Raw genomic sequence first — 20,858 nt, forward strand, 5'->3', positions numbered from 1 at the left:
CATGCTGCCTCTCCTCGCCTGAAGGAGCTTCAGCAGCTCCAGAAGCCCGGTGACACTGGTCCTCCAGGAGTCACTTAGGGGTCAAACACTGAAGGCAGCACATGAGCTACAGACAAAGCTTCTTTGAGCTTCAGGCCACCACCAAGCCACATCCCAGCCTCCCCCCTTTGGGAAACCAAGTTACACAAACACGAGCTCCCTGTTTTTCTCACTCCCAAAAAGCTATTTCTGATCAAAAATGGTCCAAAAAGCCAGGTTTAGAAAGTAACAGTTTATTTGAGAAAATAAAATCAGTAACAGTGGAAAAACCCCCAAGAGCAATTACACAAGAGAACCTAAACACCCCGAGAAGCAGATGCTGCTCCTGCCTTTCCGGTACCACTGTCCATTGGCAGTGAAGTCCTCCCTTCTCCTTCCCAGTCCACAGTGACCTCTGTGCAGTTTTTACAGCTTCCCAGCGCCTGCAGATTCCCTGAACACACTTGTACTGGGACCAAGCGAGCCAGTCAAGCCTTGGGAAAAGTCCTTTCACACGGTGTCTCAATACAGGGCTCCCCCTGCATTCCCACTTGGCCTGCTCAGCTCTGGGAAGCAGCTGCCACCAGCTGAAGCTGAACTTTTGTTCTATTGCCTCTGTGAATTTGGCCTAAAGCCGACAACAAACCCTCAGTGAGGAGGCTTCAGGAGTCGATGAAATTGCTGAACAGCCTTCCCAACCAATCTGGTTTTGTGCTGCCTAATGCTCAGTATGGGGGCCCACACTCTGGGCTTCTCCTGAGCCACATCAGATTCAGAGAGCTGCAGGAGCAAATGACATGCACAAAGTTCTGTAACACCTTCTTGAAACAAAGGCATTGGACACACACATTACCCGTCACTTTAGGAGTGCTGGGGCAATCAGTCTAACTCTCAGTAGAGGTAGGAGCTATGTACATGATATATTAAGAGAGACCCACCATGGGCGGTTCAGAGCTAGCCCTCTATGAAAGCTCAATGCTCCCAACTGAGACAGACTCCCAGCTACAAAAGCCAGCCCCCTGCAAGAGGCAGGTACTTGGCACAGCACCACAGGGACTCTGCAGTGCAGCCAGCCACCAGAACAAAGTTATTTCCACCATACTGTGAGCTTCCAAAGAGTAACCCCAGGTGGGGATCTCTGCTCCAAAGAGGACCAAACCTGGCACACCTCCAACCGCCTGCTTCCAGGCACAGGCCAGGGACACGCGACAGAGCCCCAGGGTTCCAGCTGCTCCCAGCTGCATACCAAACACCAGGCAAGACACTGGATAAACAGCAGCACAAACGAGACCAAGCCTCTTGCATACAGTAAGGCTGCTGAAGAACAAACTCCAGCCTTTTCACTCTTAACTGCATTATTCCTCAGTAAAATATATAATATATAGCTCTATAGGACCGATTATAATATATTACAGGCTAGAAATACTCTCTCATCTTTTCCCCTACTTCAATCATATTATGAATCCAATTTTGCATACAAATTAATCCTAGAAGTTATTGCTTTGCGTTTATAATTAAAATTCACAGAATAAAGCTTAAATAGTTTTCACAGAGACTCATTATATTAGTGTTTTACATAAAAAGGATAAAAGTTACCAACCAAGAGCAGCCATTTCAGAAACTATAAATAATTCTATTAAAAAAAAAATCAATTCCTAAAAAAGTTATGGGAAAGCCATAAATATCTTTACCCTCTACAGTAGCTGCTATAGAAATAGAAGAAACCTGTAACACACTGTAGCTAGCTCTGCTTCAGTTGAGAATATGAATCATATAAAACAACAACTCTAGAGAAATGCCCGGCCAAAGGAAACACAAAGGGAATGAAAAAATAAATCTGAGGAAATTAAAAAAGTAGATTTTTTTATTATTATTATTTCAAAACTATTTCTACAAACTTTATATAAAAATTAGGCTATTTTCTTTAAAATTTTATGAAAAAAAAAAAACAAAACAAAAAGAACACCTCCTACAAGCAATCCTTACAAAAAAAAAAAAAAAAAAGAGACTGAAGGCAAGGAAAGGGTGCCCCCATAGCCAAACAAAGCCGGCTGTCCTGATTTCATGGACTAATGACCCTTGCCTGGGGCTGACAGGAAGAGACAGAAGTCTCCGAGGGAAGACATTCCCATAGGCCCTTTATGGCATTCAGGGATTAAGCCCCTATGGGCCTTTTACTCCCCTGATAAGGCAACATTATCTGTAGTGTAAGAGATTCATAAACAGTTCTCCACAAACATGCTCCACATCACCAGCCTGCTGCAAGACTTCTATTAGCAAGGTTTATAAAAAGAGCCATCTTCTATAGAAGCAGCCAATCTGAGCTCAGCACATTGGGTGCAAACACATGGTGTTTGCTTCCATACAGTCTGCTTTGTGTTTATATACCCTCTATGAAACCAAGCAGAAAATTTGGCATCTTGATTCTCTTTACACTAGCTTTAGAAACAAGAAAAAAATACACTGAGGTTTATTTTTTTTCAGACTCTTTGTATTTCATTGGGCCCTTGGTAGCTGAGTGGGATGGGAAGGGTCACGTAGGAAGTTTGTTTTCTCTCAAAGTCACTTTGAAATTCAATCCAAAAAAGAGCATTTGTTCAGCCCATCTCATCTGAGGGCACAGTGTTTCCATACAGTCTGTTTGTCCCTTGATGGGCACAAGGTGCTGCTGAGTTTTAAGCATAGAACTCATTTGTTGGGGCTTTCTTGTAGATGGGTTTCTTCCCAAGGTCATAACTACCTTCATCCTTTTTCTTCATGCGATAGACTAAGATGAGGATCAGGAAGACAGCAAACAGGAGGCCCACTGCCCCTCCTGCAATGAGAGCTGGGGAGGAAAAGAGAGCATGGAATAAGTCTTGGACAACTATAAACCATCAGCTACATCTCAAAGCCTGTTTCAAGAGAACCAGCCCCCAGAACTGCCTCCAGAGCCTGCATGTCCATGTGCCTGTCACCACATGTGCTGGCATTTTCTGCAACAGGACACGTTATTGGCAGAGGCCAGAAACTGCTTTCAATCTAACCACAGAATAATGTTCCACATTAACCAGTTTGTGTTGATGTTCCTGTTCAGTGCAAGAAAGAGGTTTTGACAAAAAGACATCTCCACGTGTGGAGGCAAAACAAAAACACCCACCACAACCCACAAACAGCCTCAACACCAGGAGAATGGTACAGCTCTGACTGAAATGCTTTATTAACTACCTGTGTGAGCACACTCTGGGGACTCTGCATTTCAGTTTAACAGCACTACTACCACCACCTCCCTCCAAAAAATAACTCACACCCACCCCAACAACTAGGAACCACAAACCCTCAAAAAACCCAACAAGATCTTCTCTCTCCTCACACCAAGGGTGGCCACAAGAATTCAGTAAGTTTATCCTTTGCTGTGGCACCTACTCATTGAACAAATCAGCTTTGTTAGGTGGCTTTGCAATCCACTCTTCCAGGCACTCCTGACTGGGAGGATGGCTGCAGATTGGCAAGATGTGCCAAGGTTTGTACTCGGACCACCAGGCCAAGTGCTTGATGAAGTGTGCCTTCAGACAGATCTGTCCCACATGCTGAGGGGAAGCCAGCCATTTAGTTTTGCTCTAGACAGAAATACTTAAGATTTTTAACAGTTGACTAGGCGTTTAAATCCCTTAGAGAAGTTGTTTGGTTCCTGGCAATGATCAGAACAGGCAGGACTTGGGCTGAGGTTAGACAGAAAATGCCTGCATTTGATACAAAATGATGTAATTGATTTATGGCTAGATACACCTCCTGTTGGGATAGTACCTGGATGCAGAGCAGCTGCCACGTTCTTGTGTAGCACTGTTGCCTTAACAGTCACCTGGCAGCTCAAAACCAAGCTGTTTATCCCAGCAAGGCAAGCAATAGGCTTTTCTGTTCAAGGACTAGAATGCAGAAATGACCCTGCCACAGGCAGTCATGAAAGTAACATATTTTGCTCCCCTCACCAACAAGGAACTGCTCCCCAGGCAGCCATTATGATTTACAGTATTAATGATTTATCAGGGACAAGGTGGAACATTACCTGTAAGGACTTCTGTTCTTTCAAAGATGCTGCTGTTGGCTGTACTCGCTGCAGAGATCTTGTTGGGCAGGTTCTCTTCAACAGGTACAGCTTTGCCTGGAATGATTTCATTGTCCACCATTGTGTTTTTCCCCTTCCCTTCTATCTTCCCCTCAGTATCTCCAGGGATATAGTTGTCAGATATCTACAGAATATAGACAAACCACACCCATCAGTAAGCAGCACCCAGCCTGCCTGCAACTCAAAGCGGGAGGGTGTACAGGGAGAAGAAAGTTTGCTTAGTGCATTATGAGAACACTGTTCCTGCTCAAGCAGGTGGAGTCATCTTGATGCCATGTTCTGCAGGGGAAAGGGTATTCCACAAAAGCTTCATGGACAGACAAGGGTAGCTCCACATCGCTTAAAACATGCAGAGGCAATACCTACCACAGGAGCGTCCATGGTGGTCAGATATATGGCATCTTCAGAGTCCAAGTAGTCTGCAAAGGGGAACAAAGGAAAAAGGAAGTGAAAAGGACATGAAATTTTCCTCTCATGACATTCCATTTCTCCAGAATTCAGACACTTCCTGCAAACCAGCAACTGCAGACAGAACTAGGACTGTAATTCCCTCTTATCTACTAGTACTTTTACCATTTAATTGCTTTGATTGCACAAGACCATGAGATGTAATCTTAAAACCAGGAGATGCAATCTTAAAACCAACACCTCTCTCATGGGAGGGGTCTTCAGCTGGACAGATCGCCCCCCCTGCAGATTACCAGGAGCTGCCCTGCTAAGCAAGTCTGCTATAGCTTGCTAAGCTGCAGCTAATGGAGGACAATGCTCTCACCACCCACCCCTAAAGGAGTTTGCCAACCCTTGAGTTACCAGATCTGCCTGAACATGTCAGACACCGATTTCAGCACTTGTTCTTTCCCTTTTAGAGAACAAATGTTCACATAAAGGGGACATGAAGCTATAGAAACTGGTTTGGGCAGGGAGCTTTGCATGTCACAGAGAGTTCACTTTAACAACAGTTAGTCCTTCACCTTGTTTGGCCTCAGCCAGGGTACTAACTTTCAGTCTTTTAGCACTGCATCAACAATAGATTTTTTACATTTCTCAGAAGTTCTCTGGAGTTTGACAGGAAAGAGATCCAGCTCATGAGCTGCCTTTTCACTTGCACCAAGACAAGCTTGGATGGACTCCATCTGTTCTCCCCAAGTGATTCAACATTATGGTACACCACTTTCACTGTTCTCATCTGTGAGTGACTACGGTTCACGGTGTTCTCATCCCCACCTGACACTGCCCTTCCCTCTGGAGCTCTGGCTGTGCCTTTAGCACATCACTCATGGGCTGCTCCTGGAAGAAATTTCACAGCACCTACTGAGGGAGGACCCATTCTCCCACCCCACTTACCTCCAGACCCAGATGTCTCATCTATATCTAACTCATCAGAAGTTAAGTGAGGCCTGAATTCACCAATGTCTTCATCATCTGGCAAGTCTCCGGAGGCAGGATACTCAAGCCATCGGGCATCTATGGTCTCTGTTTCTCTCACCTGTAAGTGAGGGCAGAGAAGTATTAACTACCAGACAACTCCTCAGAAGCATTTCACAAAAGGCCAGGAGTTCCGGAGCCTGTGCTAAGCACATCGCTTCCATCAGAAGAACTCTAAATGCTGAACCACCTCCCCACCAAAAGCATTATCTGCATCAGCCTGAAAATAGCTGAATTCCCCTGGAATTTCTCAGCAGTGAGAGCCAGCAGGGGAGGGGAATTTCCTACAAGTTCAGAGGGCAAAAATAACACAGCAGGATCTTGGTCAGGAGTTCGTAGCAAAAGCATTTGGAAAAGGAATACCTTCAGCTTGCGGTAAGGGGGGGATTTGGAAGGACTTGCTATTCCCAGATAAAAAGCTTGGCACCTACAGGTCAGGTTTTTGTACAGGATTGAAGGCTCACACCAAGGCAGTTCCTTGCTCCTTGTGTTGAGAACAAACCTACTTTATCACCCAAGGGTTAAAAACTGGTCTTTCAGTTCAGCTGAACTGCAGTGCAATATAATGGGATGGTTCAAGAGCACTTGCTGTCAATAAGGACTTGCCTGAAGGAAGAGCTTCCTCTGCCTCACCTCTTAAAACACACGTAAACAAGCAAGTCTGTAAAATGAAGTCCATGATCCTATGGGCAGATGACTGCACGTTAGCAGGAGAGCCTCCCAGAGAATCAGCCATTTGGCCACAACAGCAATTTGCACACCAGAACTCATGTGCACTTGGAGCTTCAAGGAGCCACAAGCCCTCACCAAGCTTATGCTATTTCCCCAGCACTATTTCTCCTCACCCCACAGCCCTGGGGCCAGCCCCAGTGAGGGGACCACAGGTATGAATGAGATCTCAGGTTGCTCAACACCAGCCCACAGATTCCAGTAGCTCCAGATGCTTCCACAGCCATGAAGTCATCCCCATGCTGGGGGACTTGACCCCTTCCCCTAGGGCAAAAAGCATAACTGGTGGGATGGGTCCCATAGCTATGGGCTAAACTGTCTGTGTTTTTTTCATGCTGCTCCCACAGAAAGATTGAGAAGTCCTTCAGAGGGACTGTCTTCCCAAGAGAGCATTGTTAAAGCATCCCTTTACTCCACACTCCTGCACATCCAATGGCTCTTCTTAATGAACAGGCTTACCATGAGCCTCACAGGGTGAAGATCAGAGACTCATGGGGACAGTTAGAGGTGGGTGGCACCAGCCAAGCCCCAGCAAAGCAGCAGTGGGCCCTGGAGTGGCTGGGATCTGCCTTCCTGCCCTCCTGGCCAGGGGTGGCCCACCCCACAGCCCAGCAGTGACACTGAGTGATGAATTACATCTGCTATTGATCTCCCAGGCAAAGGCCAACAACAGGCACAAGCCATGTGTAGGCTTCCCCTGCCCACAGACCCAGCCCTGACCTCCTTGCCCAGTAGCTCACTGGTTTTGCCACAAAGAAGGCCTTGTGGTCAGGACAAGATGTTTCTCTTTTTGCATAAGGAGCAGTGGCTACTAGATGTGCTTCTCATCAGCTTATTGAGGCATCTTTGGTTTCCCCAGCAACTCTGCTGGAGGAGAACTGAATGAACAGCCTAGAGGCTGTCTCATCCAAGATCCCTGCCTGACACTGGGTGGTGGGAAGGGAGCTGGGGAAGGCCAGCTGGGAAGACATCCCCTCCCAGCCTGGAACCGGGCATTCCTAACGTTATGGATCACTCGCTCTAAGGCAAATTCATTTCAAGATACGTGAAACCCAGCCAAAACCAGACCTGAAATGAAAATTGCTGCCAGCATCCAGTAGCTATTCCCAGGATAGCTTCTGGCCATTCCATCAAAGGGCAGGAAGAGCCCAATTCCCTTTTAGGGTACCAGGGCTGGGGAGCACATTTGCTGCAAGACCTGAGCCTGGGCAGATCCATGTTGGGAAGAGCACCATGCTGAGCTGCACCCCTGTGCCAGCTCATGCTGTGCTTCATTATGAGTCACCAGACAGTGCCCAAGCAAGGGCTGCTCAAGAAAAGCCAGGTCTAAGCCACGGTGTGGCTGGAGAGCTGCTGCCTTATCAGCTCAGGCCAGCCGTGAGCAGAGAGGTGGCAGCCAGGCATGGGGATTAGTGTATGCTGCAGAACACACCGGGTTTGGCTATCAGAAAACCCTATTAAAATAAGGGGAGACAGTGTTTACAAGCCAGAGGACATGACAAGGAAATGACTGACTCACAAGTGTAAATAAGATTATAAGGGAGCGTTCCCTGAGCTCACTCTTCATCATCCTCTTGTGCAAGGACAAGGAAGTTCCTGGAAGCCATAAGAGCTTCTCAAGCCATATGGGCAACTTTTCCTGTGGGCAGCAAGCCCCATTTTACAGATTAATCTGCCAGGGAAGTTAGAGGGCTGCTGGGCACCTCCAGGTTTCAGGACATGCTTTCCTAGGGAGAAGGCTCCCACTGGGAGCTGGGGCTTAGGGAGCCTGTGAAGAGTTAACAGTGGAGCACTGTGCTCACAGGGCAGGTCTGGGGCAGGCACATTCCTTGCATACACACCTGCAAGAGGGCACACAGGCACTTTCACAAGGGCTTTGGGCTTCCCAAGCCGCCACATGAAGTGGTCCCCAGAGTATGGCTTTAAAAGTGCAGCCCTGTCCAAGAGGATTCAGTCCTCTCTACAGCCCTGCTATGAGGTGAAGCAGCACCACCGAAGGTGCCCATGCTTCCTCCTGGCTGGCAGGCAGCAGCCAAGAGGAAAAAGCCCGAAGACTGCCGCAGGATGACAGTCAACCCTTGCCAAGTCATCTCTGGCCACACTCTGCTTAACACCTCTTGTAACTGCCAGCTGGAGAAGGGCACCGGCTGCTCCGAGTCTGCTTCCCATCTCCTGTCATCCCAGCGCTGGAGCGGGGCCAGGGACTTGCTGGGAGAGCCGGACTGGGCACTGCACGGCTCCACCTCACCCTGGCAGCAGAAGTTGAGCCCTATGATCAATATGCTCCCATCCAGGAGGGGTCTGTACAAAACCAACCTTCCCCTGCAGGAGTCTAGATCCAGGACTTCCCCCCCCCATGTTAAGCAGCTTTATCCCCGGTAAGCACCAACGGGAGATTAACCAACATGCTGGGGAGCTTTTCCTGCCTGCCAGCGGCAAAATGAATCCGTTTATTCCCTGCCAGCCACCCAGCAGGTCAGGCACATGAACCATGAGCGTCATTCCTGGAAAAGCTGGACACAGAGGTCCCATGTTTGAGCCCGGACAAGGCTGCACTGCTGGATGAGGCCATACACTGTTTGCTCAGCTCAGGCACAGGAACTGCACCCCTGGCACCCCAGGCCCTGCTGCGCTCCATCCATAGCCCACCCCATTTGGTGCTCCTGGGGTCTCCGCTTACAGCCCCAGCAACAGCCTCTTCTTAAAGCAAGCACAAGCTTTTATGGAGGCAGCAAAGCAAAGTTTCTGTTCAATGTGTGCATTTCCCCAGCCGCTGGCTAGTTCTGGGAAATGCCAAACCCAGGCAACTCGCCTGCCCCAGCCCACACGTCCTCACCACAGCCTTTGCAAACCCTTTCAAAACAACCCAAATGATGCTCTGGGGCAGAGACAAAGTCCTCCAGACAGGGAACTGGCTTTTACAGCTGGCCCTTGTCTCTGATAAAACACACCAGGGCTCATTAAGCTTGTCTGAAGGGTCACAGGCAGCACACTGCAAAGGGTGTCAGACCCACAGAGGCTCGGGCATCCAGAGCAAGGAGATCTTTATTAAGTTTATAACTTCAGTGTTATAAACTTCAGAGCCCCAGCGCTTGCTCCTGCATCTGTCTCCCTCCCCAGCACTGTGTACACAAGTCCTGGAGTAAACAGGAGCAAGGTGAAAGTCAATCTTTCCTAGACAAAAGCACACGGAGCTGGGCCAGCCTGGGAGGTGGCAGAAGAGGGGGCAGAGGCACAGATCTGTTAACTCGTTGTAGCCTGCAGGAACACGTAAATCTAGGCTGCTCCTGGGGCTTTTCTCAGGTGCTGTATAGTAGGGAACAGTGGCACAGATCACCCCAGTGAGCAGCATTACACCAAATACCGCTCCCAGGCCTCTGCTCTCACAGACAGAGGTCACCTCGCACCGCCACAATGCACACCTACAAATTAGACAAGAGAGGGCTCCTGTATGACAGGGGCAGCTGCCCACATGGCCCAGCCTGGTTATTAAGGGCTCATTCTCACAAAGCCACAACCCTGGCCCTCGTGCTGCCCGGCGTCACGAACCAAAGAGCACCGAATCCAGTGGGACCTTTTCAGTGCAAGGATGTGAGAACTGTGTAAACCACGACGTCCAAGAGAGGGGATTTCCATATGGTTCACTTCCCCCCAGCTCCTGCAGGAGCAGACAAACCAGGAAGCTGGGAGTGAGCTCAACCCCTTGAAGCACTTCCCAAAAGCAAGGAAGCAGAATAGGAATACAGTGCTGGAAACAGGCCAGCACAGATCAGTGCTGACCTCCAAAGGAGGGAGGTGTGCAGCGAGGTAAAGGCAGACAGCTCTGACCCCTCCTACAATCCTAGAATAGTTACGGGTGGAAAGGACCTTAAGATCATCCAGTTCCAACCCCTCTGCCATGGGTAGGGACACCTCACACTCGACCATGTCACCCAAGGCTCTGTCCAGCCTGGCCTTGAACACCGCCAGGGATGGAGCATTTACCACTTCTTTGAGTACCCTGCGCCAGCACCTCACCACCCTCACAGTAAAGAACTTCTTCCTTATATCTAACCTGAACTTTCTTGTTTAAGCTTGAAGCCATTGCCCCTTATCCTGTCACTAGAGTCCCTGATGAAGAGTCCCTCTCCAGCATCCTTGTAGGCCCCCTTCAGATCTTGGTAAGCATTAAATATTATTAGAAGCGACATGAGCTTCCAGCACAGGCAGCTCCTGCCAGCCTAGTAAGGGAAGGGTCTGTATTTTCACCCCAAAACACTCTTTATTCCCTTCCTCCATGCTCCAGTTCAGTATAGGGAAATAATAATAATAATAATAATACAATAATAACGCCAAAGATATTTTTGCCTTGAGAGCAAAGCAAATATCACTATTGCACTCTCGGTCGCACCTAAGTCCTTCAGCACAGCACCTGCAGTTAAAGAATAAATATATTAGTAATTCCCCTTGTGCCAACTCCTGGTGGCCATGCTCAGAGGGTCCCATTTTTCCTCTCATTCCTGGTCAGTCTGTCCCACATAACTTGCAGCACACGCAGCCCACACTGTGCCAAGGGACAGAAGTTAAACAGGTCCCATCCAGGCACATGTTTGTATTTAGTCGCATGACAGGCTCACCCTGAGGCTTCCAGACATGGTTAAATACTACTGTGCCTTTGCTCAGCACTTTTCAAGCAGTCCTAGAGCAGGACCACAGGCGCAGCAGCTTTGGACAAAGCCAGCCTTGCTCATCTCCTCTCCAACAGTCAAGTGCACTCCCATCACAGTGAGCCATGAAGGTAAATCCAAAACACCTCAGAGGACTAAGTGGGACATCGGGGACAGAAGTCCAGATCAGCTTGCAAGCAGCTCATGGCTGACAGGAGGGGATAGCACTGCATCACCAGTACCCCAAAACAGTTGCTGCATGCTATCTCTTTGTGCCTCTTACCAAAGAGAGGAAAAAATACATCTTTTAATTGTGCTCAGTAACACAGGCAAAGAACAGGGTCTTTCTTAACTAGAGAGAGCAATGTGCAGGCTGATGAACTGTTCAGCTGCTAAAAGCATCACTAGTTCAAGCTGACTTCAGAGCAGCTTGACAGTTCCTGTCCAACCAGGTATCCATCTCCCTGCAGCCACATCACCATCCTGTGTGCTCCAGCTCTGCAGCCCATGTGCGCAAGAACACGCACCCAGCACTGGCACAGCCATAGCCTGGGTCATTCCCCCACTTGCCCTCACTAGCCGGGTGATTCCTTAAGCTGTGTGGCCACAAGCAGCTCTCCAGGCAGCAGTGGAGCCATAATCCCTGCAACAATCACACCGTAATCCCAGGCTCCGGAGAGGACCTGCTTTCCCAGTGCCTCCCCTGCAGCAGGGATGGATCACCCTGGGCTCTGCTTCTCAAAATAGGTTTCCCTGCACTTACAAAGTCAAACCTCTGTTACCTTTTAACTCACATTTTGCTTACACACAAACTGCTGTCTTCAGACCACACCATACATGCGTGTGCCTTTCAGGCCATGCCATAGAAGCAAGCAGGAGGAGGCCACAGAGATTACAAAGGAACGAATTCTTGTTTAACTACTCTTGCCTGATTATCAGCCAAGAGCAAAGCCATAAAGACTGAGTTCTTTGCCAGACAGGCACATGCTGGGATCTGTTCACTGCAAAGGTGGCAAAATAGCTGTCCTAAACACTCAATACCCAGTGCCAGAGACCTACAGAGCCAGAGAAGGGGCCATGGCTTCTCCCCTCCAGCTAGAGGGGATAAAACTCAGCAGGCAGTTGCAGATGGCTGTTTGTCAATCACTTACCCTGAAGCAAATAAAGATAAGGCTCAAAGGGAAACTGCAGGAGAGGAAAGCAGGAGCTCTCATGTGACTCGGAAGAAAAATAACTGTGGCAGAGACATTTTGTGCCCTGAAATGTTCTCCTGGTCACAGGCAGTGACACACACCTACTTCATAAAGAGATTATGGGGTTTTATGGTATTTACAAGCCTAATCATAGGTATTTCATATACTTCACTGCCCAGGCTCAGTTCAGAAGCTGGAGGAATCTATTCAAGGTTAAAGAAGGAATTCAGTCTTTCCAGCTCACGACTCACTGAGTTGCCCTACTCTATACCAGGAAGCTCCACTGCATCCTCATCCGTGGAAGGTAAAAAGGATACAAAGGCCCCAGCAAAGCAGCTTTTCCATAAAGGGTGCTTTCTCATGCTGATACCTCAGGCTTGGGGTATTTCATAATATCATATTTCCCCCTCATGCTGGAGAGAGGCTTGCCCTCGCTGCCCTTTCCTAGAAAACAGCTATGCCCCAATACTTCCCTGTGCACGTACCCAAGCAGAATTTCCACTTGGCAAGAAGCACGTGACATGCATTTTCAGGATCCTTATGCTCCCTCGTGCCAGTGTTAGCAAAATTCAGCCAGGCAGACACCCAACTTCAAAGGGTGCCTTTCCCAGCTGGCTCCCAATGCTGCTAATCTCAGCTTGTTTGTTCAGTCAAGATTCCCAAAGCTGCTCCATACAAATGCTTCCCCTCCCACAATCCATTTTAATCTAATCACAAATAGTAGCCCAAAGACTTAAGCTCAGCCCAGGCGGTTGAGCTCTGCCAGCAGTTACGCTGTTTAGTTGTGCTCTGTTGGCAAAGCTGCCAGCAGAAAGTTGTAGCAAAGGAAGTTATCAGCATGAAAGCACTTGAGACAGTGGAGCTGAACCACTCTGCTATCGGGCTATACCCGTGTGAGCATTTATTCAAACAAACATCTCAACAGCAGGGATTTTCCTAGTTAGCTGCAGCAGCAGAGCCTGGGTTCTCAGTGCATGGGTTGTGTTGTTTCGTTTTGAACAGAGACATTCTCAACTTGTGCAGAAATTGCCTTGGCTCGCGCCCAGAAAGCGGCAGACACAGTTTGTGCTGTTGGGGATAATGCAGCTGTACTGTAGGAAACCTGTCAGTCCCCAGAGCATTTTCTTCTCTGGGATAGCTCTGGACTCCCAGCCAGGCTTCCTTCCCAATCCGAGCAGAGGGTGAGCAGCTGCCGGCAGTTTTCCAGCCCTCTGTGACCACATCTCTGCACCCACAGTGTCACAACCAGGAGCAGAGGGACCCAGCTATTGTTTTCGTCACTCCTTCCTTGGCTCTGGAAAGCCTGCGCTGGGCTGGCCTAGCAAGTTGTTTAGTAACCAACGCGCAGGACCAGCTCCTCATACTCAGCCTCAGGAAATTTGGAATTAGCGCCAAGAACAGCCCGCACATAAACAGTCTCCTGAAAGATCCTGGCTCCAGAGCCTGCTCCCACTGCACACCGTGGATTTGCAATAAATATTTATCTCACTGGGGAACAGTCTTCCAAGCAACAGCTCCTGACATCACTAAGACTTCACTTCCATTTGGGGCAGAGGAACAGTTTCTCTGCTTTTAAAGGGGGCCGCTAGCCCACAAAAGCAGCTTCTGCCACCCTCACAGCACCGCACTGACCAGGACCTGTCCCTCCACCTATGGGTCCCACTCCTCTCCAGGCCAGCACAGGGGCACCCCATCACACCACGTACCCTCCATCCAGCCATGTTCCCCCTTACCCACAGAGATGTATAACTACTGTGCCGTGCAGGCTGATTCCAGTGCGAGTCAATGGCACTTCCAGAGTCATTAATGCACGTTAACACTTCTTTTTATTGCTGTAGTTTGACTGTAACGGCAGCTGAAGGGCAGAAGGCAGAGTGAGCCTCACAGCAAGGTAAACGGGGCAAAGCCACATCACTCTGTATTCAAGTTTTAGAGCAGACAGCAGCACGGGTTTAGCTGAACTGTGGTGGAGAGACCTTTTCCCCTTCAGCAGCTAAGACAGAGCAACATCAGAAGAAAGAAATCCTTCCCATGGCAGAGTCTGCTTTCCCTGACAGAAGACAATTTGTTTAGGCAAGAGGCAGCCTTGTTTTTGCTTGACGTGACACCAGCTGCTTGGATAACTGTGCTATGGGTCTCCAAGTCTCCTTCCTGCCCCAAGGAGTGTCTCTCTGAGATTTTAATTAACTGCTTTGATTTTCAAGTTATCCCAATAATTTGTCTAACAACAGCCCTTTGGCATTTTACAGGCACAGTCTCAGCCTCAAAGGATTTAAGGATAAAATTGTCAAGAGTGTGTATTTCCAGCACAAATAGGACTTTCACAAGCAGTGTATTTTTGAAGTCAGCCAGCCCTCAGAAACAGAGAGGGACACAGCTACATCTTGTGTGCTTTCCCCTCCTACGCTGACATTTTCTCTGGATTCAGGATTAAGTATTTAACCCGCTCTTCTGAGACTTTCCCCTCCTTCAACTTGCTTTGAAGGCTTTCAGTCATTTCAGATAACACTGCTGCTTCCCTCTCTCCCCCGTGCAGCTCTCATTTCGAACTGCCTGAAAACACAGCAGCTACAGAACTGCCAGAGCGAGCTGGTGACTGCTCAAGACATGGCCATTTTCCGATCTGCCTTTGCCAACACCGACTCAGCTACTGGCAGTAGTTATACGGCAGAGCCTGATGGCTTTTTTACCCACCATAAGCACAACCCCAGGCAGATTAGAAAGGCAGCAGTGAAGGCAGTGGGTGCCAAGGGAGCACAGTCTCTCTGCCATGAGAAACGATCCACCTCTGTGCTGCAGCTCCGCGGAAGCCTGAGTCACTGCATTCGGTAAGGGGCCAGGGCCGTTACTCAGAGGTGACAGCAGAGTCTCCAGAGCTGTGGGGCCAGGCAAGTGCCAGAAACCCTGACTCAGAGCATGACCACTGCGAGTCAAAGCCGAGGGCAATGCAGCAGAGCTGGGCAGAGGCGGCAGCGTTACTGGACAACCACACACTTAAAAACAAAGCAAAACACCAAACTAGAAGCCTGAGCCAATGTAGAGGCGCAGCAGTAACAACTCACTAATGTATGATCTTTTACAGCCCCTCCAAGCAGTAGCCTATTAAAAGTTAAACTCTTCAGCCACGCTGCCCTGTCTATTCAAGAGCCACCAAACCCGGTCTCATCACAAGAGTCTTATTCTAGTGCAGTCCATTTGAATCCTTAATCTAAAGCATTTGCATTCCACCGAGGCTCAAACAAACAGCCACACATGCTCTGCAACACCAGCCCCGAGGTCAGGCATGCGCGGGGTTTGGGTTTGTAGTGTTTCAACTGCATTAGCTGCTAGTTTAAGGCTGCAAAAGCAGCACAACCCTGCTGTTGTTACAGGGCATAAAGGAACAAGCTGTATGGAGAGGAGTGGGAGAATGCAGCTACAAGCATCCGAGAGCAGGCTAAAGAGGATAAATGTTAACTCAAGAGCAAGGAAGTGTTTTGAAGGACAGACACGCTGGCTTGCCTAGCCAAAGTGATAGCTGGGGGGTTCTGGAGGATCAGCTTGCCAGGATAACTCAATCGAGTAATCTTATGAGTCATTTATATTGCTGACCACAGAACCACAGTTATCACACTTGCCTTATTGCTAGTTATTATCACCGAATTGAAAAAAAAAGACAGTTTTAAAGACAACCCATCAATCCAGCCACTTGAATAACACCACAACACATAAAATGCAACAACTCGGTGTTAACTTGCAGGCAAGTGGATTCAAGCAGCCAGCACACTTTCAGCAGAGCATTTACCAGCATCAGGGGTCAGAGGAAAACAAAATGTAGCTGCAGGAGTTGTGCTGAAACCTGCATGCAGAGCAGCCAGGGTCCCTCCTCTCCATCACTCTGAAAGCCAAGGTAGCAGCCTGTGGTGAAGTGGGGCAGGATTTTATCGAGAAGGCAGTAAGTGATCACAGGAAAACCACAAGGTCACATTAAACTCCACTTCAGGCATTTGGGAGCAGCAAATGGCCTCTCCACCCCAAACGTTCAGACAGCTACAGGCAATAGTAAAGCCATTAACAGAGGCTTGGAGGGGAGAGGGGAGGGGAAGACGCACCGGAAAAAAAACATTTTCACTGTTGTTGGACTGGATACAGGATTCTGCAGGACCACGAAGTGCCAAGGCCTTGGGAGTCAACAGCAGGAGGGGCAGGAAAAGGAGCAATCTCGTTGGCTAACAGCCTGAACTTCCTAGAGTGAATGAGCCTCTGCTATCCCGAGCCCGAAAAGTCCCAGTGCAGCCCGGATGCGCTTCTTGCATAACCTGCTCGGAAAACTGAGCCACAAGAGAAATGCTCTCCAGCCTAGGAGCTGGCAGGCATTTTGGGATGAGGACTGGGCAGCAGCACAGCCTCCCTGCCTGTGCCCCAGGGGTGATGGCTCCCACCATGTGGGTGCCTCCATGGCTCACAGGAGTGAGACAAGACCATGTGCCCCTGAACTCCCACCCCAAGAGCTGTGCACTTGTTCACTGCACCCCTAAACTTCCACCCCAGGTGGTGTACACTTCTTGTTGAGAGAGACTTTTTCTTTCTACACATTACAGGCATTTCATCCAGCCAAACTGCTCTAGGTTTGGCTACCAGAAGTCATGGGTTCCTTCCCTTCATGACTAAGGGACATCACCTTAAGACACTGTAATTTTGCCACTCTGTGTTTTAAGGAGGCTGAGCAAAGCAAGGGCTTGCTCTAAATCTTCAGCTGCCTTGCGAGTTTGCCAAGTTAGAAGGTAAAATAAAGTAAAACGTGCACAGAGGGATGTCTTGATTTGATTGGGAGGGACAGATGAGAAACTGGGCAAAGAGCAGAAAGAACAGGCCTCCGGGATCAATGGCAGCAGGACAAGCCAAACCGGTTTTAACATTAATAATGCTGCACTACTTTCCAAACACAGCTATCATCAACAAGACACCAGCTTTGCCAATCAGGCAGCCTCCAAGCATGATTGCTTTAAACCAGCAAACAGAGCCCACAAACAATACTGAAGGCTCCCCCCCTCCCTGAGCGATCCTCTGCCAGCAGCTCCTGGGTTGGATTTGTGCTGTCTATAGGGACACAGACACAATGTGGTGCTGCACAGAGACTTCTCCTGCGTACTTCAAGGCAGAAAAGTAGAACAGCTACAACAAGGTTGCAGCCTGTGAGCACTGCACAGCTCAGGGCTCTCAGTCCTCTTGCAGCTTAGAGGCAGAAGCAGCCCCAGCCCACAGGCTCCTCGGTCGGGGGGAATATCCTTTGCTTCCCTTCTGTGCTTCCAGGGTACTTTTAGATGCTAAAAGCACAGGAAGGCTCAACAACTCTGCCCAAGCAAGGACCCCGAGTCCTCCAGCAGCTCTGCTGATCCCTTCCTTGGCTGCACTGGCAGCTTTCTCCCCATCTCCAGGCCCCTAAAGCATCTTCTGTAGGACCCCCATCCTCACACAGTGCAAGCACAGGGGAGCACCTTGCCCACACAGCCTTGTGCTTTCTAAAGCACCCAGTCGGAGAGGGCTGGGGACCAGCGGGAGATGTCAGGCTTCAGTTCCTCCCCCTGCCCCACAGGAACAAGACATGTTCTCACCCTGAGCTGTTGTGACACAACCCACCCACAGCCCGAGCACCCACGTCACCCCGGCACTTCAGCACTATTCCCCACCCTCTTACACATTCAGGATTGCTTCACGCGGAGAAATCCCATGGACACAGAAAGCTGTGCGAGGGGAAAGGAGCCAAAGCATTTCTGTTTGTACAGGCTTAGGGGAATAGCACCAAATCCCTCGCAAAAGCCAGGCTCTTGCATAAGCACCAGAAACACAATCCTGGTCTTGTTAAGGAACAGCTACCTGTCTGCACCCTGCGCCACAGAAACACCAGAGCCGCATGCTGTGCAGCCCTGCACGTTTTGGCAGGGCTATTAAATAAAGAACTTAATATGGGAGGAGCACCAGCAGAACTCTCCCAAACAGTGTGTCATCCTCACCTCCTCCCCAGCTGCCGCAACCCAAACCATTTGTTTGGATAAGGCTTTATAGGGGACCAGTGTTACTTCTCAAGCACACACTCCACCTTAGGTAGCTTAAAAGATGCAAACACTCGTCTAAACTCTATATAAGGGTTTACAGAATACATCTGTTCAAAACTTGTTGTCTTTGCAGAAACCCGATGCTTGCAGACCACTCGGCTCCCCAGGGAGACCAAGCTGCATTTCATACCAAACATGGTCAATGCAACTTCCAGATGCTGTCTGCCCCAAAGGTTTGCCCTACTAGTTTGGGCCAGTTCTCAAGCGAGCGATTCACATGCTTAAGAGCAGGGATAAAGACACCAGATTAAAGTGGATTTGGGCTGGCTGGTCATCACAGAGAGTAGCTGACAATTACTACAGATGCTCTCTGTGGGAGTTTCCCATTCCACAACCAGCCCCACAGCCCTCTTAGAGGGCAGTTGAGCAGCTGAACCTTATCTGTCCTATTCAGTCCAGAACAGAGCAATGGGGATGATTAAATCTAGTTTGGAGAACTGATTTCCTGCAGTTACCTTAATCTCAGCAGCTCTTTCCTCTTTTAGCAGGGGAATCTGCCCTGTTTGCACTACCAAGAAAATGGATACATGGACCCAAACAAACAGCAGGGAAGGCAGAATCCCAAAATCTCTGCTTCACCCAAAGATCCCACGTGTCTGCAGCTTCAGGCATCCAAACTCTTTCAGCTCATTATATATTTAAGAGACTCTTAAACCCTCCATGGTAATGCATCATTTTTTAAATCTCATATGGAAGCGAGGAAGGCTTAATGCAGACAGAAAAACAACAGGGACTGGCAGAGCCGAACTCAGGTAAGGCTGGAAAGCCTGCCCAAGCACTGTAAGGCACTTATCTAACCCATCGCACATTCACAATAAAAAAGGGATTAAGGGACTTAAGTTCCTGACCAGCGGTTGGAGATCAAAGCTGTAATGGAGAGTGGATCATTCCTATCACATACCCTTGTACCCTGCACTGCTCTTACTGGCCAGCCCTGATTGCAGAAGGACAGGACGAGGCTCACCAGCGCATAGGGGTCAGAAGGGACAGGACGAGGCTCACTAGCGCACAGGGGACAGAAGGGACAGGCGATGGAGCTAGAGCCAGGGCTTTATCCGGGGCAGGACCGGGCCGGGACACCGCTGCTTCGGCACCAAACGGAGAAAGCAGCGTGCGAGCCAGGAAAAAGGCAGGGAACCGGAGGAAAGAATGGGAACTGCCCCCCTGCGCCGGAGAAGGGCGAACGCGTGGGGACAGCTCCCGGACCGGCAGCGGTGCTGCTGCCGAGCGGGACCCCCCGCCCCGGAGCACCCATCCTGCCGGGGCGCGCAGGCAGGACAGGCCTGACCCTCTCCCCTTCCCGTCCCGGCCCGGCCGGACTCACCGACTCGGCGGCAGCGGCGCGCAGGAGGAGGCCGAGCAGCAGAGCGCGGAGCAGCGGCGAGGCGCGGGGCAGCGGCATGGCGAAAAGGAGCACGACCACAGCAGCACGGCCACGGGCAGAGCGGGCTCTGGCCGCCCCCCGCCGCCGCCGCCCCACTTATAGGGATGGCGCAGCCCCGCTGGGCGGAGCGCCCGCCCTGTCCCGCCCCGCCGGGAATGCCCGCGGCCCCCGCCCCGTTCTGCTGCCCAGCGCGCTGCGAGCCGGCCCGGCGAGAGGGAGCGACACTGCTGAGGGGGGGAAAGACGGGGCGGAAGGGAGGGAAAAGAGGCAAAAGGGAAAGAGTGGGACAGCGACTTTTTATAAGGACATGGCTGCCCCATCCCTGGCAGTGTTCAAGGCCAGGCTGGACACAGGGGCTTGGAGCAAGCTGCTCCAGTGGAAGGTGTCACTTTCAAGGTGCTTCCAACCCAAACCATTCCGTGACTATGAAAGGGAAGGGGTGAAAAAGAGGGAGGAGGGGAAAGAAAGGGGAAAAGGGAGGAGGGAGAGGAAAGAAAAAGGGGGGACAGAGGGAAAGTGAAGGGGAAGAGGAAAGCAAGGGGGGAAGAAAGGGGGTGGCTGGCACACAGCATCTACTTTCGCAGCACTGCACAAGTGATAGTCTCACAGTCACACCAAACCAAGAACCACTTGGGCTGTGGTGTCACCACTGGTTATCAGGGGTGTTACATCACTCGGGTCTTGCCAGAGGTGGAAAATGAAACCGTTCCATCTGTTTTCTCTGAAAGTAGCAAGCACAAAAACCCCACAGAGACAAAGAAGGGAAAAACCCATCCCCACAGTGCAACTATTTTAGTTTTCTTCTCTCATTAATAACTATTCCTGACCATTGGAATTTGCTTGAAACATCCACTGCAGCCCCTTCACAACCAGAGGAACACTCCAGCTACCACACTGGTACTCACCGTGTCAGGCCCTCTCGTTCATGCTGCAGTCACACCAGTTTGCACTTGTGCTCTTGTTTGTAGGGAAGACTTCCTTAACAGGGAAGCAATATACAGGCTACAAAGACAGCGAGCATTGATCCCAACTGCCAGGTAGGGATGGATGCAAACTCTGCCCCGGTACTACAAAGCTCTCCCAAGAAAACTTCCAGCCCTCCCCTTGTTCCACTTTAGCATGCCAGCCCTCAATCAATCCAAAAAGATCCCTAAGGTGAAGCAGCCTTCCCAACTGCCTGTTCCTTTGGGAATGAAGAGGTACTAGGGTGTGAGTTGCGGTAAGAGGTCTCCTTGATGTTTGTTAGGATCATGCCTGCACACA

General features: G+C 49.9%; 1 protein-coding gene across 1 annotated transcript; it reads right to left on the reverse strand.

Annotated features, from left to right (window-relative positions):
• Positions 1 to 256: 256 nt before the first annotated feature.
• SDC4 (syndecan 4) lies at positions 257 to 19,613 on the reverse strand. The gene is made up of 5 exons (XM_062642237.1): positions 19,536 to 19,613; positions 5,468 to 5,609; positions 4,490 to 4,542; positions 4,064 to 4,247; positions 257 to 2,845 (listed from the first exon to the last, which is right to left on the reverse strand). The coding sequence occupies exons 1-5, from the start codon at positions 19,611 to 19,613 to the stop codon at positions 2,694 to 2,696; spliced, it is 609 nt and encodes a 202-aa protein (XP_062498221.1). The 3' UTR covers positions 257 to 2,693.
• Positions 19,614 to 20,858: the final 1,245 nt, after the last annotated feature.

Source organism: Pezoporus occidentalis, unplaced genomic scaffold (assembly GCF_034315485.1).
Source record: "Pezoporus occidentalis ecotype Australia unplaced genomic scaffold, CSIRO_AGI_Poc_V1 ctg70, whole genome shotgun sequence".
NCBI classification, from domain to species: Eukaryota; Metazoa; Chordata; class Aves; order Psittaciformes; family Psittacidae; genus Pezoporus; species Pezoporus occidentalis.

Bases quoted from the DNA above. Each gene is read 5' to 3' on its own strand.
- SDC4 (XM_062642237.1), bottom strand. From the start codon at position 19,613: ATGCCGCTGCCCCGCGCCTCGCCGCTGCTCCGCGCTCTGCTGCTCGGC. The intron at 4,543-5,467 runs GTAAGTGGGGTG...TCCCCTTTGCAG, and splicing joins TGAGACATCTGGGTCTGGAG to ACTACTTGGACTCTGAAGAT. The intron at 2,846-4,063 runs GTAATGTTCCAC...TTTCCTCCCCAG, and splicing joins AAGAACAGAAGTCCTTACAG to CTCTCATTGCAGGAGGGGCA.